Source organism: Lytechinus variegatus, chromosome 5, assembly GCF_018143015.1.
Source record: "Lytechinus variegatus isolate NC3 chromosome 5, Lvar_3.0, whole genome shotgun sequence".
In the NCBI taxonomy this organism is placed as follows: Eukaryota; Metazoa; Echinodermata; class Echinoidea; order Temnopleuroida; family Toxopneustidae; genus Lytechinus; species Lytechinus variegatus.
The window spans coordinates 32,737,072-32,758,322 of record NC_054744.1 but is presented as its reverse complement, the minus strand read 5'-3'; the positions used below and the strand labels follow the sequence as shown (position 1 = coordinate 32,758,322).

The following is a 21,251-nucleotide window of genomic DNA, read 5'->3' as shown; positions in this document are numbered from 1 at the left end:
TAAAGTACTAATAAAATCTGCACCTAACCTACTCCATGGAAAAAATAAGGAAAAAACATACACTTAAAAGTAAAAGAAAAAACAATAGATACAAAATATAAAACAAAACAATAATTAGGTAAGATATAATCAAAAAATATTTTATTGCTTTAAATGCCTTCGTTCTTTAGCAAATTTTATTCAGAAATATAAAAACAATCTTAGTTAATAAAGTAAAAAAAGAAAACCAGTTACATAATGATATATTCTTAAACCAAGATTCACATATGATTTGGAACATTACCAGTTAACAATACACTTTTTAAACTTTCATTTCATATTAATCTGTGAATGATTGTGCTGACAATACAGGAAACGTTGATCGTTTACAATGCAATTCCAAAGGAGCCCTCAATACGAGAAAAGCAAAGAAAACATAATGCTCAATCAATTAGTGATGGACCCCTGCTGTCACATTTGAATTCATTTATCCTATTCAACAATTAACCTTTGTTGTGATCACCTTCCCCGACATTCTCCTGAATAAAAGCATTATAATCGGATTATGAATATATTTCTATACACTTTATACACACTTAAATTTGTTTACCATTTCAATTATTATTGTTCATTGTGGATCACGGTGTGAGGTCAGTTTTGCATTATGACTATTCGACTATTTCAATGTGAATCATATTTTAATATTGTCGACTTTGTGAACTTACTGTGAAAATTTGTGCAGTCGAAATATCCGCTCTATTAAATTATTTTCTCACTGTTTAAAATTTCAGCATTTTAATAGCGTTGACAATATCTATCCATGCATGGGTCCACTATATGAACGCACTGTAGTCTTACCATTATGCATGATATGCCGATCGATGTAAAAAGAAAACATAATTACTTGACCAACATCAGCCATCATCAGGGACAACTTTCACGAATGTACATGTATGGGGATGGAAAACACAGAGTAATCATCTAAAATTTGTGGGCCAAGTAATGTCACAACATTTTTCAAGCGACGAATTAGGCATATGTTATATGTATTAATGCCATCGCACACCTTACGAATGGTCCACGATCCAATTTTTCGACCAATCGTATTTTGCGCATTTTCTGAAATCATGAATGAAAATATCTTAATTTGATTTGTAAACTTACTGAAAAATACTAATATAATATTTTTGGACGTTAGGTAAGAATTGGTATCCAATCGTATCATTGTTATGACGTCATAACAACTTGATGATAATTTCGCTTTAAAAAAGGATGACAGTATAACTACTCATTTGAACATGGGTATTCGTATGATGATTTAGAACATTATACAGTAAGATATTCCATGTACACTATTATTCCACGATTTATAATCATATTGCAACTTGATAAGTTATAATGACCTTGATATATTCTGTAGATAGTCCTCGTGTTGGATGAATATTAATACAAACAGGGTAGAACATTTTATGTTCACTCCGATGTGGGCATCGAATCAATTAAATAACGTTGAAATAAGCATAAAAGTTTCTACCTTGTTTTATATAACCTATGGAGCAAAGTGACCAAGCTGATCGTATTTTATAGCATATTCATTATTCGTCTTATTTTTCGTTGGATTCTTGGGAGAATCTGTAATGAAAAGATTTCGGGGAGTGGATGAGAGTGGGGGCCCCCTCCCCCTCCGTCGATTGTGTATAACCTTCCTTAAGATGTAATTGTGCAAAGATTCAAAGCCCTGCTGTGGTAGGGAATGGTAAAGATGGAAGGGGATAGGAAACAACTGATTTTACCCTTCCTTAAAAAATCAGATAACCACTTACATTTAGGATTGAACACTAAATTTTGTTTCAGTGATGCTCAAGAATGCTTAAAATCGTTGTTCATATTCTAACTCTATAATTCACAACCGACTCACTAGAGGAACGTTCAATCTGATAAAGAAATTAAAGGTGATAAAAACAGCATCTGATGAACATGATGAAGGTCACGTGTTACTGTGTAAATTTGGGTAGAGATGATATATCAGGTACTATACATCGGATTGTCTATCCCGTTATTTGCCCCATCTTTTCCGCTTTTGATGACAACAGGGCTGGGTGCCAAATGCTCGTCTTTTTGATTTTTGTAGCCGATGGTCAAAAGATCCGAACTTCGTGATCGCCGAACCAAAATGACGATGAAGACAACAATGATGCCGACGATGGCGACAGACAGAATTACGCCGAGGACGATGGTCTCCCCGCGGTAAGAATTGATAACAGGTGCCGATTTAGTTGGCATATCTGATTAAAGAAAAATGATGACGATTCCATACATATAATTATATGCATTTTTTTAATGAATTTGCTTGATCATTTCTCTTTCTGAATGAAACTAGTAAAGGTACAATATTCATTCGGCTACTAGTATTCTTCAATTATTTTGTTGATTATTTTCTACCCTTGACGGAAAACGTATTTCATTTTCGTATATATATATAAATGAATATATATATATATGTGTGTGTGTGTGCATAATATATAATGAATGGCGAGCAAATTTAGATTATGTACATGTACATTTTTTTGTATTTACAGTCGTCAATCAACTCTTACTACTATAATATAAATTTCATTTGTATCGTAGTTTATGTTAATAGTATATTCAACTTTAATCATGCGAGTACAAAGTGTATATAATTCATTAATTAATCTCAAATTTTCAACAAGACAAATATGTTGTACTTGAGCATTTAAACGTACCACAAAAAATAGACGTTTTGGGCCATGTAACTCCATGATACCTATGCAATTACATTAGGGGGGGGTATGACGTCACTTTATCTAACTATCTATCAACAAATATTTACGCCATCCCTAAACAACACAAAACAGACACCCCTCCAACCCACCCACATTTATACAAAAAATTGATATGAATGTACAAGCAGACTAACTTTACCTGGGTATTGGGGTTTGAACTCTACATTATCAATAGCCACAACGCCACTCTCTGAGAATGAAGTTGTAGATGCTGTGAATACAATCTATCGATAAAAAGGACACAAAAAGTCATAAAAAAACATACATAGGTTCTGATTATGTCAGAGATTCTCGATGAAATATCTACGCGACAATAGATATGTTACGAAGTCTCGCGTTTATCCTTAGAGGTGATTATGTTAAAAACTTATAAAATGAGATTTCTTTTTGATAACTAACATCATTGATTCATATTATTGTAGCAAATTTCCTTCAAAAATATTTTTGTATGATAGATGAGGAAATTGATAAATGAAAGGTAAAAATATATTTATACGAATCCAAAACACATATTACGTGTATTTTCATTACAGTGCGGACACAAATGCATTTAGTTCATAGCATTGAATCATTTGTAAAACTGTGATGAAGATGGAATAATGATAATAATCCGCTTTAATATAGCGCTTAATCCATCGGAACGACGTTTCTAAGCGCTTTACAGATATTATTACCCCGGTCATCGGATTCAATCATTCATTCCCGCACACAATGTGTGCACATCCTCCACTCCCTGGGGAGTATTCCAGTCAGTCGCCTGTGAGGTGCACACAATACTGGACAAGCTACAATGACTTTCACATCCTACCGGGTACCCATTTAGCACCTGGGTCGAGAGTGGCAAAGTGTGGATTAACGCCTTGCCAAAGGACGCCAGACCGCGGTGGGATTCGAACACACGACCCTCTGTTTACAAGGCGAGAGTCAGAACCACTACACCACGGCTCCTCCACATAATAATAATCCGCTTTTATATAGCGCTTAATCCATCGGAACGACGTTTCTAAGCGCTTTACAGATATATTATTACCAAGATGGAATTCTACCACGAACATTGACCGTTGTTTCTTATGCATGTCATGATACTGTATATTGGACATGTTCGAGAGAGTCACTGATAAATTGTACAGAGATTCTGGGTGAACATACCAAGGCGGCGTCTCACCTTTGCATATTTGAAACCAAGGTCCTCTGTATTAACATTCCATTTCCCTTTAACTACCCCCTCTACGCCATGTGTTTGTTGAAAAATCATTTGGTTGTCCGTCTGATTCTCTCTTTCAATACTGATGGCGAACGCCAGCTTTGAATCGTTGAAGAGCTGGTAGTCGAGTGAGAGGGAATATTGTTTACCAGATCTTATATCAAGTGTCGGTGTAGTCAAACGTACGGTCACTCCAGGTGTAGGAATGCTAAACATGAATGATCCATCTTGAATGAAAAAATGGTAGCTTCAAGGTCAGAACATAAAGAATAAGTGGCAAACTAATATATATAAATATTTTATTTTTTTAGTCTGCAAAACATTGATAAATGCTAGAATTTATCTCATGAACATGCATTACGGAAACAAATCTTAGTTTTGCGGTATCATCCACATCATCTAATGATATGAAGCTACTTCGAGGGTTTCAAGGCGATCGTTGTATCCCCAGTTATCGGCCAAGGCGATAGGAAAAAAATATTGTATGGGGCCATTGTTGTTCCAAAAAAGATGCTTTTAGTAATTAATCGTGATTACTGACATATCTGTAAGAAAAAAATAGATATGACATGATGTTAATGAACATTTATTTAAAACAGGCGTCATTCTTATGAAAAGGGTATTCTATCATAACTCACCCATCTCCTCGACTGGTGGAGAAACAACGACACTGGCATCATACCATTCCCATTCATCCCCCATCCCGTTAGCCATACCGTAACCGCATGCTTGCGATCCGCTCTCAAAGTCACATACACTTTCCGTCCGGACACCAGAACACGGGTGATTGAAGACGGTTATATCGTCAATAGCGATGTCCCCTCTCGGACCACCCCCGACAACACCTCTGAAGAAGATCTGAAGTAGATATAAACACACTTTCAGTGATTATTCAAGACATAGGCACATCAAGGATTCAGGAAACCCGAAGTTGAGCAAGCGTAAACGACACGTCCTTGTACGGAGATCACGATACTATTTCATATTTTGTTAAATAATGGAGTCCTGAAAAAAAATTCCCATATATTAGTTGCAATGAAATGGAAGACAAAATATTGCATTGTAAATTATCAATATTAATGATATCTTTCTACAACAAAACATTGGGGAAAATCCCGATTTATTTGAAAAAAAAATTAAATTCCTTCAAACTGATCGGGTCTTTAATATGCGCACGGACCCTGTACCCGGCCTAACAAAATAGATTACTGAACTGTCAGTTATATTTCAAATTTACCTGAAATGTTTCGAAGGGCAAAGGATCAATGTCGACGTTTCTGTGGAACCACCTCTGTCCCTGGTCCCCGCTGACCTCGACCAGCGCAATACGGGAATAGGAGAGAGCGGGTAAGAGGTAAGCACCAAGGAAGCCGATATCCCGACCGTACATGTAAAAGAAGAACTGAAGGCATAAACCTGCATGGTCGCCGGAGATTTGAGGAGACATCAGGTCGGCAGCATCTCCAGGTCGCCTGCCCGAAGAGGTCTCAGTGTACATGTAATAACCTAGCATAGTACAATGGGTAAAAGTCAGCAAAATTACAGTTCATGCCCGATTTCAACGACACATTAGTTCAAAATACATACTGGATTTGCAACGGAATATTTTACTTTAGCCAACAAATTTCAATGTATTTAGACACTTTTGATAAAGATCTTGATCCATTATTTTGATAAGAGGTCAATGAGGCACAAATCAAATATTAAGTCAAAGACTATACCGGAATATATCGAGAATTCAGTTTTATTTAAAACCACCCCTGGCTACATCTCCTCCATCATCATAAACCAACAGTCTGGTAATTTAAAAGTATTTTACACTTCAAGTGATACTGTGATGATACATATCGGCACTTTGACACAGTCTTCCTGACGACATAATCAAGAGTAATTTTACCGTGTATGCGTTAGATGGAACGATTTATTTTCGTAAACTCAGACGTTCTTTGAATATTGGCCATTTTACCTTCCAGCGTTCCTGTGGTATGATCTGTTAGAGGACTTGTATATAGTGATGCTGTTGGTCCATTCCTCCTTGTCCAGTCGAAATTATCTTTCTTGGATTGTGTATATCCGCAATAATTTTTATCGAAGTCACAACTTCCTGTCCTAGGTGTGGGCGTCGGTACGACTGCATTAATTTACAAATTATGTAAATGGAATGACACATGCTATGTTGAGTATTCCATCATTTACGCTCGAAATCGAATGGTAAATCCGGTACAAATGGAAAATTAAAGGACAAGTCCACCCCAACAAAACCTTGATTTGAATAAAAAGAGAAAAATTCAACAAGAACAACACCGACAATTTCATCAAAATCAGACGTAAAATAAGAAAGTTATGACATTTCAAAGTTTCGCTTATTTTTAACAAAATAGTTATATGATGAGCCAGTTACATCCAAATGAGAGAGTCGATGATCTCACTCACTATTTCTTTTGGTGAAACGTCGCGACGACAGAGAATTGTAAGTTCATACTTTCAATTTTCAACAAATTCCAGTAGATGATTCAATTTTTGACTGTTATTTCAAGATTACTGGATGAATCATAATATTCATGGACTATTTCTTTTGTTTGAAATATGAAATAATTTGATTTTCTTGTCATTGTCATGTGAAATGAAGTTTCATTCCTCCCTGAACACGTGGAATTCCATTATTTTAACATTTTGTGCTTCAGGCAAGGAAGTCCTAATCATCAAATTCGTAAAAATTGAAAAATTGTATAATTCAAACAATAAAAAACAAAAGAAATAGTGAGTGAGTAACATCATCGACTCTCTCATTTGGATGTAACTGGCTCGTTCATATAACTATTTTGTAAAAAATAAGCGAAACTTTGAAATGTCATAACTTTCTTATTTTACATCCGATTTTGATAAAATCTTCAGCATTGTGCTTGTCTGATTTTTCTCTATTAATTAAAATCAACATTTTTCTGAGGTGGACTTGACCATGTTGACCTTTAAAGAAAAAATGGAGAAAAAAAATCCCATGAAAATCAGAGGACATGAGAAAAAAAGGACCTACAATATGTTCAATAAACAAATTCTCGTTCCTTTTTAAGTTGTTTTGTCATCAGAGTACTTTATGGGGATTTAGAATTTGTCTCCTAATTATTTTGTGTTTGTGATGTATGAACACAAGGACCTACATGTATCCCATGTTGCTCTTTATCAAAACACGAATTGAAATTAAGACGGTATATTTATCACAAATCTGTTATCAAAAATATTTTCCCGCAGCAAAGTAGAATGCTCTCTGTGTTTAATGCCGATAGGTATAGTGTTTAGAGAGAGAAAAAAGTTACGAATCTTTAAATTTGGCCAGTGGGTAATTGTCAGTATTACCTGTCACAATCTAATAACAATATGAACAAATTAAACTCTTAATGATTTTTTGGTCTTCAAATATGTTTTCTAATTCTATTTCTCCTGTCAGCACGCTGGGCATAAACTGTGGCAAATGCACATGGCGTGGATCACCGAAATGTATCCCTAATACACGTGATATTAATCATGACTTGTGCACTTTCATAAAAAAATTCCAATAGGTTTGGTATATTTGAACTACTGTTTATCATTCTTCATGAAAGTTTATTTCTTTTTTTTTAAATCATCTTTGATTTAATCTGTTCTTACTAGTTTTACGTAAAATCTGGAATCATAGAGATCGTCTTTGCAAGCTTTTTCAAAGAATAATAATAATAGTAAGATACTCGGTGACAATTACGACTTGACCAATCCCAAAGACCACATAACTTGCAAATCATAATGCGTTTTTACCTTCACATGCTCCATTCTGAACGCTAATATCATCAAGAGCAATAGCAGAATTCCATCTTTTCGTTCCAACGCTGATATAAAAACATACCTGTAAGTTTCAAACAAAACAAATGTATTATCATTACTCCACATTTGATTGCGTATGCCTACATAATATAGCTCTCTAAAAAAACGAAAAAAAATGGGTATTGATTATTAGGAGATGACAGATACAGAGTAATACATGTAGATTTGAATATGGACATATGGTAACTTTCAGATAAAACTAGACTTGTCGGCTAAAAAGTCGGACAATCTTTTCATGAAACAATCCCAAGAAGATTTAACCCTGTATGCACAACATGACAATGATGAATAAACGTGTGTGCACTGTGTGTTAGATACTTCATGTCACTTTTAACTGCATTCTGTTCGCCGAAGTGACGAACTGGACTATCCCGTGAGTACGTCAACCGAGTGAACATGCGAACCAGTTTTCAGTTTCGCGTATTCACTTGTCTTTTCGTACGCAAAAGATAGTACGTTATGTTGAAGAATAAAATTTAGTTATAATCATTCAGAACTAGACCACTAACCTGGAAGTATTTATCGGTAGGGTCAATTGTGTATTTCTGCTCATGCCAGCCCCATGGCTGTTTTCCGAACACAGAGAGAACGGGATCCAGCGGTAGAGGTTCGTTGAAGTTCCTGATATGGAAACCCATATGATCGACATTCTGCCGCGACATGTGATAGTAGTAAGTCAGACAGCGTGGTTGGTGCGACGGAGCGACCATGGGCGAATAGATGCGAGCGCGGTCATTCTTATTGAACTTGCCACGATTTGGATCAAAAGTTATGATGTAACCTAAAGAGAATCGTACATAAATTTGAACATGTTCAATATTTTATTTACTGGAACTTATAAACTATAATGAAATTAATGACAAATAATAAACTTTTATATAGCACTGAGGCACATTGCCTATGCTCCTTATTTACTTAGAATTCTGCCATATAATCCTCTGTATGAAAGTCGAGATCCGAACAAGACCGCTAGACGTGTGTACGTCGTATTTACCGTTAAGCATGGCAGCATTTTCTTTTATTGTTACACCAACGGTGCGTTTTGCTAGTGAATATATTTTACTAAACTAAAATAAAGAAAAGCAATGCGAAATGCAGAATTTAGTTTCAAGTGAAGTTAAACCGCTATTGATGTCCATAGTCGTAGCCTTAATGTTTTGTATGACCATGTTTATTTAAGTTTATTTTTTTTAATGATATAACGCGATATTTAGGGCATCATGTTTTTAAAATTGCACGTCACCTTGAGGAGATCTAGTAGTGTGGTCCCATATATTGTTTAATTGAAAACCCTCTGTTTTAGGTGTAATGCGACTCCAATCGCCCTGGTCCCATGGCGCCTGAGTGAAGCCGCACCAGTCGTCTTCAAATCCACATTCGAATCCAGGAGTGGATGCAGATGGCGTGGGAGGAATAATCTCGGGTGTCGGTTCTGACAATTGGAGTATATGAAACGAAATAATATTTCTAAAGGCGAACGGCTGTTGCAGGAAATGTACAATCTTTAAGAGTTCTTAGAGTTTTTTTTTCATGTTCCTTATCACTGTGTTTACCATAATTCTTACACAATGGCCAACTTCACTCTTCATACATACCAAGAATTTATCAGATAAACTAACATCGCAATACCAAAAAAGCAGGTGAAATGTTTGACTCAAGTAATGATTTCTTCGACGAAACATCTTGCAGCACTATTCTCAAAACAATCGATAATATGGCAATCACTTTGAACAGTCTGGTGAACGATTAAGATATAAAATCTCAATGAACAATCCGTGTCGACGTTAGATTGACAAATTTTGCATTTGTCAAGCCCGTGATCCATAAAATAATCACTAATTGGATAAAGGTAGGTTTGAAATCGTAAGGAAATAAATATCACGGGTCTACACTCACTCGGCGGGCAGCTGTTAGGACCATCGGTGTACAAGAAAACGTCATCGATAGCGATGTCATCTCGAGATTCGATACCACGTACTCCTTCAAACACCACCTTCAACGGAAAAAAATCGTTACTAATTGAGTCAAAGTAATACAGCATCCCTTGCTCCCCATCATCGCAGAGCAAATGTTTGTGGTTACATTTTAATTTTCCTAAACATGGTTCCCCAGGACAATAAAAAAATACATTTCCTTTGTGACATGCGCAAGAAAGAAATCTGTCTTGAACTATTGTGTTCGTTCTTTTTATCTGGATAATCAATGTAGGCCTCTGCATGGTTATGTCTTACTGGTTATTCTGCTAGAGAGAAAAATAGCCATCGGGTTATTTGGATATAACTATTACAAAGCTTGTCCGCGTCCCTTCAACAAGATCACGTACAAAGGGGTGACGCAGAAATCGGGCCTCGGACTTCTGAAAAAATCTACTTTCACATGAAGTTTAATGACCAGCGCACATCCAAAAGACAAGGTGAATATTTCGTTTGTTTCTATTAAATCTTCTATTAAATCAGACAAACATGTAGTAACGATTATGTATTCACAGTAAGGTGTAACAAATGTCTCCTTACCTGGAACACTTGATCCCGTGGGGTTGCAAACGTGGCCCTATGCCAGTAGTTCCCTTGGTTTCCTTGCTTTGTCCAGACTTGAGTACCTGGCAGGTCCTGGTCTGCCGTCTTCGTGTACACGTTCAGCGTCTCTACGTCGATTCCGTACATGTTGTAGTAGAACTCCAGGCAACCACCATCGGGTAAGGGGGATGAGGGTGGTGAGATGAGCCGAGCTTTAGCTCCGATTGGTTTGGAGTTCGATGGGTTAATCAACATGAAGAAACCTTGCATAACGAAATGTGACTGGTTAACACAATAGTCCTATCGAACTTGGGGATGGGGATATCACCTTGTTTGTATCAAAGCTCAACTCGTTTTTCAAACGGGTTAGGGCCTTTACAACGTCTGTAATAACATGAAATAATAAACCTGGTATTCTACGTCATCATGACCCACTGACCGAACACCAGAGTGAATAAGAACCTACTGGTAACTAAGGACCGTGAGTCAGAAGGCACCAATGATTTTCTTTTTCTCACGAACAATTTCCTTGTTCCATGCCTTTTCTGTGTAAATTATCTCAGAGAACTAATAACACTGAGCCTTTTCTTTCATAATGGTCTCACCATATCTGTAATAGCTTTATGGTCTCACCACATAAATTTCTCACTTCTCGAGAGATCTAAATTCACGCTTACCAAGTTCGTCACCCCTCGTGTGGTCTACATCAGGTCCAGTATAGTAGACCGGTGTACCTCTGTTCTTCCAGGACCAGTTGTAGTCATCAGTCGTGTCTTGAATGTAGTAACAAATCTCGATCTCTTCGAAGGTACAGCTTATAGAACTGTGATTTAGGAGGACATCTTCGTTGGACAACAACAAGAAGGTAGTGAAGGGAGAAAAGGCCAGAAAATATAGTTAGTATTGTGTATTTAATAAAGATATGAAGTGAGAGAGAGAGAGAAGGATTCTGGGAAATGGGAGAAACAGAGAGGGAAACCCAGGCCGACAGACAAGACAAAATATTATCAAATATGAAAAGAAATATAGATAAGAGTTTTAAAGTGGTTGTTATCACCCCCTTTAAAAACCCCACACGATGCCCCTTTTCCTTCTCTGTTTAAATTTTGATTCGCTTTCTCTCCCCTCTAATTTCCTTCTTATTCGTGTTTCCCTTATACTACTTCATCTTTAAAAAAACGAAAGAAGCCCTTACCCTAAACCATATATAATGATGTTTTATAATAAGAAACAAATGCATACATATAAATGCAACTCACTATGACCAGGGCAACGTGCAAAGCCATCAAACTCGACATCGTCTATTGCGATGTCAGCCTTGTCAGTGTCTCCTCGTGTTGCTTCGAAAACAATCTATAAAAACACACGAAAAATCAAGTGTATACATGGTTAATAAAAACTTGAGTAAAACAAGTCATTTGTTGTAATCTCTGCAGTAGTGTACCTAAGTCAGTGGTACCCCAAATTTATAATCAGAGAATAAAAAATAGAGAGTTGAACCATTGCTAAAATATTTAGCCTCTCAAACCTTTAATCAAGTCCAGATTGACGGATGGTGTGAAAGTAAATTAATTTCTTCGGTCGGTCGGTTTTGCGTATGTGTCTGTGACTGTGGCATCAGTCTGCTACGAACGTTTCGACGCCATTGAACGAAATCTGTGCTTGCTCAGAAAAAAGGCACCTTAAAACATATAGGCCTATTCACATTACCTTAAAGTCTTCGGTGGTGTTTACAACCACCTCTGCACCTCTCCACTGGTCACCTCGGTTACCCGCCAGTGACCACACTAGCTCACCAGGGAATTCCTCATCTTCTCCTGGGATGGTCAGGTAGACATTGAGCGAGTCAACGTCCTTGCCGAACATGTCATACCAGAAAATGAGGCACGATGGTTCGGTTTGGTCGGAGGTTCCTTGGAGGAGGGGTGTAATGAGACGGGCAACGTGTCCAGTGTTGGCTCCGTTTGCTTCGATGTACATGTAGTAACCTGGAAAAAAAACGTGAAACTTACCCCTTTATTGAAGTATTCCAAATGGGTCAATCGGTTCTTAAGTTTATAAGAGCAATGCCGATTTAAATTTGCAGTCCGGAGATGTACATGTATATACACCCGGGCAGCAGAATGTTTAGAATATGTCTGTCGTGTTTTTTCACATTAATACCTTTTTATAGTATTTCCGGATGGTTTCTGTGCATTTTATATACCATAAATGCTTAACATATGTGAAATTAACTTAACGAAGCATACCAAGGAAGCTCATTTCACACAAATAGCCACACCAGCTTTGCGAAAAGGGTATTTTAAATTCAACGCAACGGAGAGCATAAAAAACATGGTCCTTTCCCTCGTACTTCACATCCTTTCTTACCATGCTTACTATGCTAACAAACAAGACCTCAGCACCTTTAACGAGCTACGCACACATTGCATCTTAACCAGAACAAGGTACCCTGTTGGCAGTATGCATAAATTCATATTGTAAAATTATGATGTCAATTTTTCCCGTTCTGAAAATGGTAACAGCTTATGCAATATGTGGATAAAAAAAAGGTTTATTGCTCCTGTATCCATATTGAATTTCTTTTACAATTCCAAATTGTAGACAAAGAGTTAGAGTCGCAAAATTCAACAAAGGTGGCGATACAGGACAATCAATATGGACGATTTGCATTACCGGAGGCGTTGTTGTATGTATGATCGTGCTTCGGTCCAGTATTCCACGTGCCTGTCTTTTTATTCTGCCGTTTAAAGTCGAACTCATCAGTTTTATCCTGCTGCATACCGCATATATCGGGGTCCTCAAATGTGCACGTCCAGTCAACTGCAATATGAAGAACATGAAGAATGCAAAAAATTATAGTCTTTCTTCGCCACTCGCAAAAAACCCCTCTAAATAACACATGGTAAAGTCGCAAACGAGGTAAACTTTGTAAGTCCGAAACATGTCTTTTTGTATCAGTTGATACCCCCATCGTATGAGTATATGCTAATGGAATGGAAGTCTTGACTATATTTCATAATAATAATAATTATACCGTAATGCAGCATTATCATACTGGATTTAGCAAAGGAGCCGTTACGCGTGCGTTTCAAGGAATAAATTCCTACCAGGTACCAATTCACATTACCTGGGTTGGGTGGAGCTCAATGTTGGTAAATTTCTCGCTGAAGGAAACTACTCAATGGCTTGGAATCGGACCCAGGTCCCTCAAATCGAAAGACTAGTGTCATAACCACTAGACCACGACGCCCCCACATTGATATGCCAGCTCATGAATTTGCTTTAAAAATCAATTAAAAAATATGTTCTTTCCGGAAAACCCACTATTGCCCTCCCCCTAAAAACATAAATCACACACAAACACTTAAAACGAGCTTGTGTGAACCCAGTAGATAGTGACGGTTGAATACTTAGTCGGTTTACAAGGACCATTTTGGTATTTCACCTTCCTCTAACTTTACCAGGTCTTCTTACTGCGTTCTGTATAGGCATTCGTGCTTTCTTAGCAATCAGGTGACCCACCTATCATCATCTCAGGTTTTGAATGCTCCATCCTGGAAAAAACACAGTGTCGCACAGTGTGATCACAGTGTGTGCACATAGGGAATTATGTGAAAATATCCACACTGTTGAAATGATCATATTCAACAGTGTGAAGATGATTTCATATTGTGAACACCTCGATGATGTGGCTGTTCACATCGCGTTCACATTGTTGACTGTGCAAATATGTGATTCACAATACTGACATTTTCAAATTTATCAGTGTGAAAGCGATTTCACACTGTGTTGCAAACTGTTCATACACTGTGAGACACTTTGATCTTTCCAGTAAGGATCTCTTTATTCCAAAGCTAGTACCATCATGTAATCTATTTAACGAGACATAGATAACTTTTTTTATCATGACTATATATATCTTAACATTAATACTTAATACATACAAGACAAAATAGAAAAAAAATATACATACTTTGTGGACACTGGCCGTTGACAATAGACATATCATCTATGGAGATCTCGCCATTCTTCCCCTCAATTACGATCTGTCAGAGTTGTTAATATCGGAAACGTTTAAAAAATGGTTGGTTTAAAATGAGTTAAGATAAATCGTAATCATGATGTTCATTCGGTTAGGTCAGAAATGAGGCAAAACTACGTTTAAACTTCTTAGAGTTATTATAAGTTTATCTACATGATTTTTGGAGGATAATATATGACTGTCCGTCCTCAGGAGACCTGCCCGAAACGTCGAATATCCTCTCTTCACTTCAACCTACTATACTTAAATCATCGCTACTCGAGTCACATTCAGCTCATCTCATTTGGTTTTTAGTCCTTTTACTCACCATGATCACTTTAAGAAAAGAATACCTCTATTTTCCTCTTTTCACCTTTTCTCGTCTTTCCATTTCAATTTGTGTCTGTATTTCATTTCCCTTCTTCATATTACACATTATATAGTTCCGTCTAAATATTAAGCAACAAATAAAATATAAGGCTTATCATTCGTACTTGAAATAACTTGGCCTGTGGCTCCACTGTAAATAGTGCCCGAACCCACTTTTTCCCTTGGTCGCCTTGGATCGTCAGCGTCGGCCCTACCGGTGTAGGTTGACCGGACACCCGGACATACGCGTTGAGGATGGCGTTACTTTGACCATTCATGAAAATGAAAAACTCTGTGCATTTTCTATTTGTGGTAACAGGTAAATCTGAGGTAATTACGCGAGCAGTTTGGCCACTTGTCAGAGATGCGTACATGTAGTGTCCTGAATAAGGTAAACAAAACAACAACAATATTATCCACATCTCAGTTTCCTTAGAAATTAGGCATACTTTATATCTTAATTAACTTCTAAATCCAAAGAGCGACAGAACTCTTAATCTCCTATTGAAAAGAGAAATTGAAAATGGGATAAATCACTCAAGAACACAGCGTGTATTGTTTAGGAATGGACTGGTGGATGGCAATGTTAAGCTGTATTACATAATGGACATGATAAGTGTGTGTAGGAAAATATATTTCAGCCAAGAGATGACAGACTATCCCGTATCAATATTGTTAATTTGACAATTGATATCCTCTTCGCATATCAAAAAATAATTCGTATAAATTCCCACCTCATAATCAACATATCGTTTTATTTCTCTTTACATCCAATCATGTCAATCGATATTGAGAAGCGCAAAATCTTAGCATGGGGAACAAAATAAATCCTGATAGCAGTTATAATACTTCTGTAACATTTGTGATGTTTTCTCTAATAAAAGAGTTTTCATTTTAAAATGTCTGTAGGAAAAGACCGTTAACCCCCAATACTATCACACACCAGATTGTCTGTTGAAGCATGTTTAGAGTGAGTAATAGATTTTACGGAAGACGTGATGTAAACTTGATTAATATCGATGCTTCTTTATTAAGCCGATGTATTATTTTGTATTATTTTTGTATTCAAGCACAATTAAAGGAACACTTATCAGCCGTAAGATTATTTCTCAGTGGGTCCGTTTACAAAATAATACATGGAAAGAAATAAATACAAACATAATAATTTGAAAACAATAATTAAAAATAGATTTACGACGTAATGGTTTTTCAAATGTAATTTATTACATGTCAATAAACTTCTTACCGCCAGAGCTTTCGTATGTATGATCGGTACCAGGATTTGCTGCTACCCCTGCTTCCACGGTGCTCCATGTTGTTGTAGTGTCGGAGGTTAGATCACAGATATCATTTTCAAAGTCACAGGTGAATAACTGTGCGCGTACTCCTATAAAGAATAATGTACAAAGAAATTACACTAACGGTCTGGTCCCGTTGGCCGACGGACACAAAACGTACTGAAAACGGATACAGCGGCAAGCACAATTTCGGGGTGACTCCATTTGTTTTCATCCACTCCAGGCATTTGACAAAATGGGTGAACAATGAAATCACTTTGGGCCGATGCTCGATGGATGTAGAGCGTATGAAACAGGTATGCAAAGGGCACACAACGGATGCATAGCGTTTTCCTACGAACGGCAAGATTCTTATACACATTACATCCGCTTGGCATCCGTAAGTGCAGTGGGACCAGGCCTTTAGTTAATGGAGTTTCGATCTACTTCCCCATCTGAAATGTAACACATGAGAATATCCATGCTTCCAAGCGTCAAATGACAACACAGGGTGAAGGGAAATGGCGGAGGGGTGGGGGTCTTAATAACATTTTTCATATATATTACTAGTATTTAACATCACCTTAGTAACTTAAGATCACACGTAACCATTGAAATACTACTGTGATTAGAAAACACACACACTTGATTTGGTCGAACCTCGTAGATCTCATTGTACGGTTGCATACAACCGAGTAGCCAGGGTTGGCGGTAAGTGCATGCGTAACACGGCAACACTAATGGGTTTGTGCAGGTTAAGCGCCTGATTTTTTTTTAGGACATTCACCGTAAAGGGCGATTCCACACTAGAACTTCAAACATTATCCAAAATTTCAACATGCTTTCAATAAGTCATAAGTAGTGTAAGATTTTAATATGATACCTAAATTTTATGAAAATTATGCGTTTTAACCAAAAGTGAAGTCAGGAATACATTTTTATTTTTATTTATTTATATATTTATATATTTATTATTATTTTTTTTTTTTGGGGGGGAGACAATCAAATTTTTAGTTTTAAATAATTTTGCTGATTAAATAGTCAAGAACAAACACTGCCTGAAACTTTTATTAGCGAAGCACGAGAAGATTGAAAATATTGCAGGTCAATGGAATAATGTATCATTGATGGTTCCAAATAAGATCCACAACATTTTCATGATCCATAAAAGGGGCAGCCTTGATTTTTTTCCGAACCTATTTTTAGACAATGTCCCGTAAGACACATGAGAATGCAAACGTTTTTCCTACACTTTTCTTTTTGATGATGCAATCTTACAATATCAGTTTCTCCATCTTTGACCCATGGGTGATCGATTTATCCTATTAGGATCTAATTTAATACTGCCGTTCATTTTTCAATAATTGTTCTCTTAAAAGTTGTACAGTACGATACAGTGTGTGTCGTATGGTACATATCCCGTACGACACACAATATATACTGCATTTCATTGCAGGACTTTGATTCAGAGACTATAAACAGTAGGCCTATTTTAATCTAAGTAATTGATTTGACATCAAATGAACTGAATAGGTATTTTTTTTATTTCCATAGAACATGAAAAAGGTGATTCTAACCATATTAATTGACTTCATGTAGGCCTATTCTTTTGTGAATCCCTTCAGCTAAACTGGTGACTTTCACTGGTCACATCTGATTAATTGCTATGTCATTGAGCATGAGAAGAAAACATTTATGATTAATTAACCCTAGGGTGGAAGATGATTTCCTCTAGCATGCTATTGTGAAATTATAATAAGATGTAAAACAAAATATTTACATATCAATCATCTATTTGGACCTCAATTGATGATCACTATCTTTTAAATATACAATATTGAAACACGTGACGGTTGTGACATGTATCACGTATATACATTTTGTATGAAAAATCATAACATTTTTGCCTCATAATTAAAAAAGACAGGTCAATTCATTAATTGTTTAAACAGTGTATTGGAAATCATTACTTAATTCACTAAAATTTAACTTCACACAAAACCTCAAGTTTTTTTAGCTCTTAAAAATGCTGTGAACCATTGTACATTTCCCATCATGATAAAATGATGATAATACTGATCACAATTGTATATATTATTTAATTCTATTGTCTTGAATGACTACTTAAGGCTTTTCATTAAAGGGATGGTCCAGGCTGGAGATATTTATTTCTCAATAAATAGAGTAAAATTCTCAAAACAAAATGCTGAAAATTTGATCAAAGTCGGACATTAAATAACAAAGTTATTGAAATGTAAAGATTTGCATTGTTTCGGTGAAACAGTTCTAGGCATGTCTTTATGAATATTCATTAGGTGGGCTGATAATGTCATATCCCTACTTGTTTCTTTTTATTTTATTATATGATATTAGGTTTATTTCAAAAAATTCTACTACAAGTATGGAAAAATGAAACATTTATCATTTCATGTAATATAATAAGAAAGGGAAAAGTAGGGATGTTACATCAACAGCCCACGTAATGAATTTTCATGACGATGTGCATATAACTGTTTTGCACAAAATATAGATAAACTTTAAAATTCAATAACTTAGTAATTTGTTATCCGATTTTGATGAAATTTTCAGCATTTTGCTTTGTGAGTTTTGCTCTATTTAGTTATATATAAATATTTTCAGCCCGGACCATCCATTTAAAAAGGAAAAATTTAGGAGGCAATGCTCCCTTTCTGATAGATAAAAAGTTCATTGCTTTATACAGGCTGTCCAGTACAACAGCAAGTGCCTGTACAACACACAAGTGTCCCGTAAGACACAGTATTTTGTTTATGATATATTGACATAAATATTCAGCCAATATCGGTTTCTGACATGATAAATGTCTTTAGTTTGATAGGATTATCATTATCATCAGCCAAAGAAAGTGATTGAAGATGTCAAAGAGACACAAAGTCAGAAAGTTTGAATTCAATTTAGAAATGTCCGTACGACACATTTTGAGTGTCCCGTACGCCACAATGTTCTCGAAAATCTTAATTTGTTTTATTTATTCATGAATGTTTATTTTGCTTTTTTTCATATTGTAATCAACTCACAGATTTTATGAACTTGAGGTTTCCCCCAAAACCACTTTTTCTGTGTCCCGTACGACTCATTACTATTTTAAATCTTTTTTATACAGGATGTGAATTCAAGTGATTTTAACTCTTGGTTTTCCTTACACTCTGGTAGTACGCGATGATCACCTTTAGTTACTGGGATATTTTTCGTCAAATGTCAAATGTCCTCTCAATGTCCCGTACGACACGTATGGAATTAACCTATATAGTCTTTCATAAATTAGCAGTTGCAACTTATAGCTTGAAGTTATTTATACTGGAACTACATAAATATAGTAGTGTTCTTTCGCTCAATCATACCCAAACACCCATCAGCAGCTGCAGGTGACCTCTACCCGAAAAGAATGCAAATGTCGAAATTATAGAAAGTATTAATTGTGGAACCGTATGCCCATTTTTAATTTAATATGTGTGTATGTATATATATATTAGTATTATTATTACGTGGAAATGCGACACATAATTACCTATTGGCTCATTAATCTATGCCACTTACCTGGTGCTATTACTATAAAAAACAAAGCAAATGGAATCGGATACATTGCAAATTTTGACTTCCTCCAAGACATACAGTATATCATGAGCAAGTTGTCGAGACGGATGTCGTGCTACATGACGCATCTAATCTAAGATGCATGGAGAATAAATCCTATATGGAGACCAAAGATCGTCTTCAAACTCTTTTTTTATTCGTATGTCATAAGGGACGCAAACGTAATCATGTTATGGGCAGCCTAAAGCAATCAATATATATACATTTAATAGCATTTTATGGCCCACTTACATTAAGCTGACAAATGTAATATTTGAGGCAAAGTTTGTATCATTTATTAACTTAGAAAAACAATTTAAACTTCAGGGCCTTTTGAAAAAATCACGAACTTTACAAACTTTTTCCCCTACCCTCGTTTCGATTGTTTTCTGAAATTAATCGCATTTTGGTTATTGAAATTCCAAAATATGTCATTAACCTGTGTACAGTACAGAAGTTGTAAGAATTTGATAATCAAAATAATATTGCAACTACGACATTTTAAGAATAAAAAAAATGTGTTTAAAAAAATCTAAAGTGGAATCAACAAGAATAACCTGAAAAGTAAACACATTGCATAAACCAAGCAAGCATGATTGAATTGCATCAGACAAGTAAACATGTTAAATGTCAGCAACATTATGTATGCGATTCCATAATAACACTTAATCTCCCCAGTTATAAGCATGTACTAGAGTATATTTTATCAACAGGCATACTTTAAAGCAGGTGTTCCATAAAACATATCACATCGAACCATGCCTTTAAAAGGGGGAGGATCCGGTAAAATCGACAAATAGTTCAATATTTACATCAAATACCAAAAAGTGGATATATTTATCATATTTACCATATTTGCTGAGTGCAAACATAGTGCTTGAGATCATACTAGTGTTTATTCGTTTGTTCGCTTCGATGATCTTTGAAACGCTTCGTATGCATGGAATTCAACAGGGAAAAACATGTATTGTATTTTTGTTACATGGAAACCTCATCAATATTTATGCGGACTATTTTTCATAAAACAACTGGGAAGCAAAAACAAGCGATGGCGTCATATGATCAGTTTATGGCATTTTCCCAACATAATTCAATGTGATAAAAGTGGAATGGAGTGATGTAAATCCAGTTTGACAGCCAAACGCTTCAGGAACACCGAACGAAAGCGAGTTCAAACCGGCCGATGATATGTTATCGGTAATAATGTAATCATAGCTTTAGTAGAACTGTGCCCCGTTTCATAAATATTTTTCATGACAACCAATTTACAATTTCTTTAACAACTTTGCTATCAGCCAATCAAATCGAATTGTTACAGTAGCTTTAAGTTTTTATTGCATATTCATAATTATAACTAGTTTTATGAAACAGGCAACTGAGTCGGTTTTGCCGGTGTGAATGTAACGTATATGCTGACAAGTCTTATCGCATTCGATACACGATGCCACAATATTCGCGCCCTCACGGGACTTGAATCCATGCCTGTATGACTACTTGTATTAAGTTACTCTCGAGATTTCCGAGAATATTGGGTAGCCTGCATGGTGTTAACCTGAGATGTTTTATTTAACCAGGCGCCGCGGAACAGTTATGAAGGGGGGGGGGGGGGGG

At 36.1% G+C, this 21,251-nt stretch overlaps 1 protein-coding gene across 1 annotated transcript; it reads right to left on the bottom strand.

The window, feature by feature from the left end:
- Positions 1 to 312: 312 nt before the first annotated feature.
- LOC121415949 (MAM and LDL-receptor class A domain-containing protein 1-like) lies at positions 313 to 19,708 on the bottom strand. Its single transcript, XM_041609357.1, has 19 exons — positions 19,605 to 19,708; positions 15,998 to 16,138; positions 14,877 to 15,133; positions 14,335 to 14,407; positions 13,035 to 13,181; positions 12,069 to 12,346; positions 11,618 to 11,711; positions 11,036 to 11,200; positions 10,356 to 10,621; positions 9,739 to 9,835; positions 9,086 to 9,274; positions 8,352 to 8,623; positions 7,777 to 7,864; positions 5,954 to 6,118; positions 5,225 to 5,493; positions 4,626 to 4,845; positions 3,949 to 4,214; positions 2,923 to 3,007; positions 313 to 2,264 (listed from the first exon to the last, which is right to left on the bottom strand). The coding sequence occupies exons 1-19, from the start codon at positions 19,687 to 19,689 to the stop codon at positions 2,005 to 2,007; spliced, it is 3,417 nt and encodes a 1,138-aa protein (XP_041465291.1). The 5' UTR covers positions 19,690 to 19,708; the 3' UTR covers positions 313 to 2,004.
- Positions 19,709 to 21,251: the final 1,543 nt, after the last annotated feature.

Excerpts from the sequence above, each read along its gene's own strand:
- LOC121415949 (XM_041609357.1), bottom strand. The coding sequence starts at position 19,689 with ATGATATACTGTATGTCTTGGAGGAAGTCAAAATTTGCAATGTATCCG. Across the intron at positions 15,134-15,997 it reads TACATACGAAAGCTCTGGCG|GACACTACATGTACGCATCT; the intron begins GTAAGAAGTTTA and ends TACCTTATTCAG. Across the intron at positions 2,265-2,922 it reads GTTCAAACCCCAATACCCAG|ATATGCCAACTAAATCGGCA; the intron begins GTAAAGTTAGTC and ends TTCTTTAATCAG.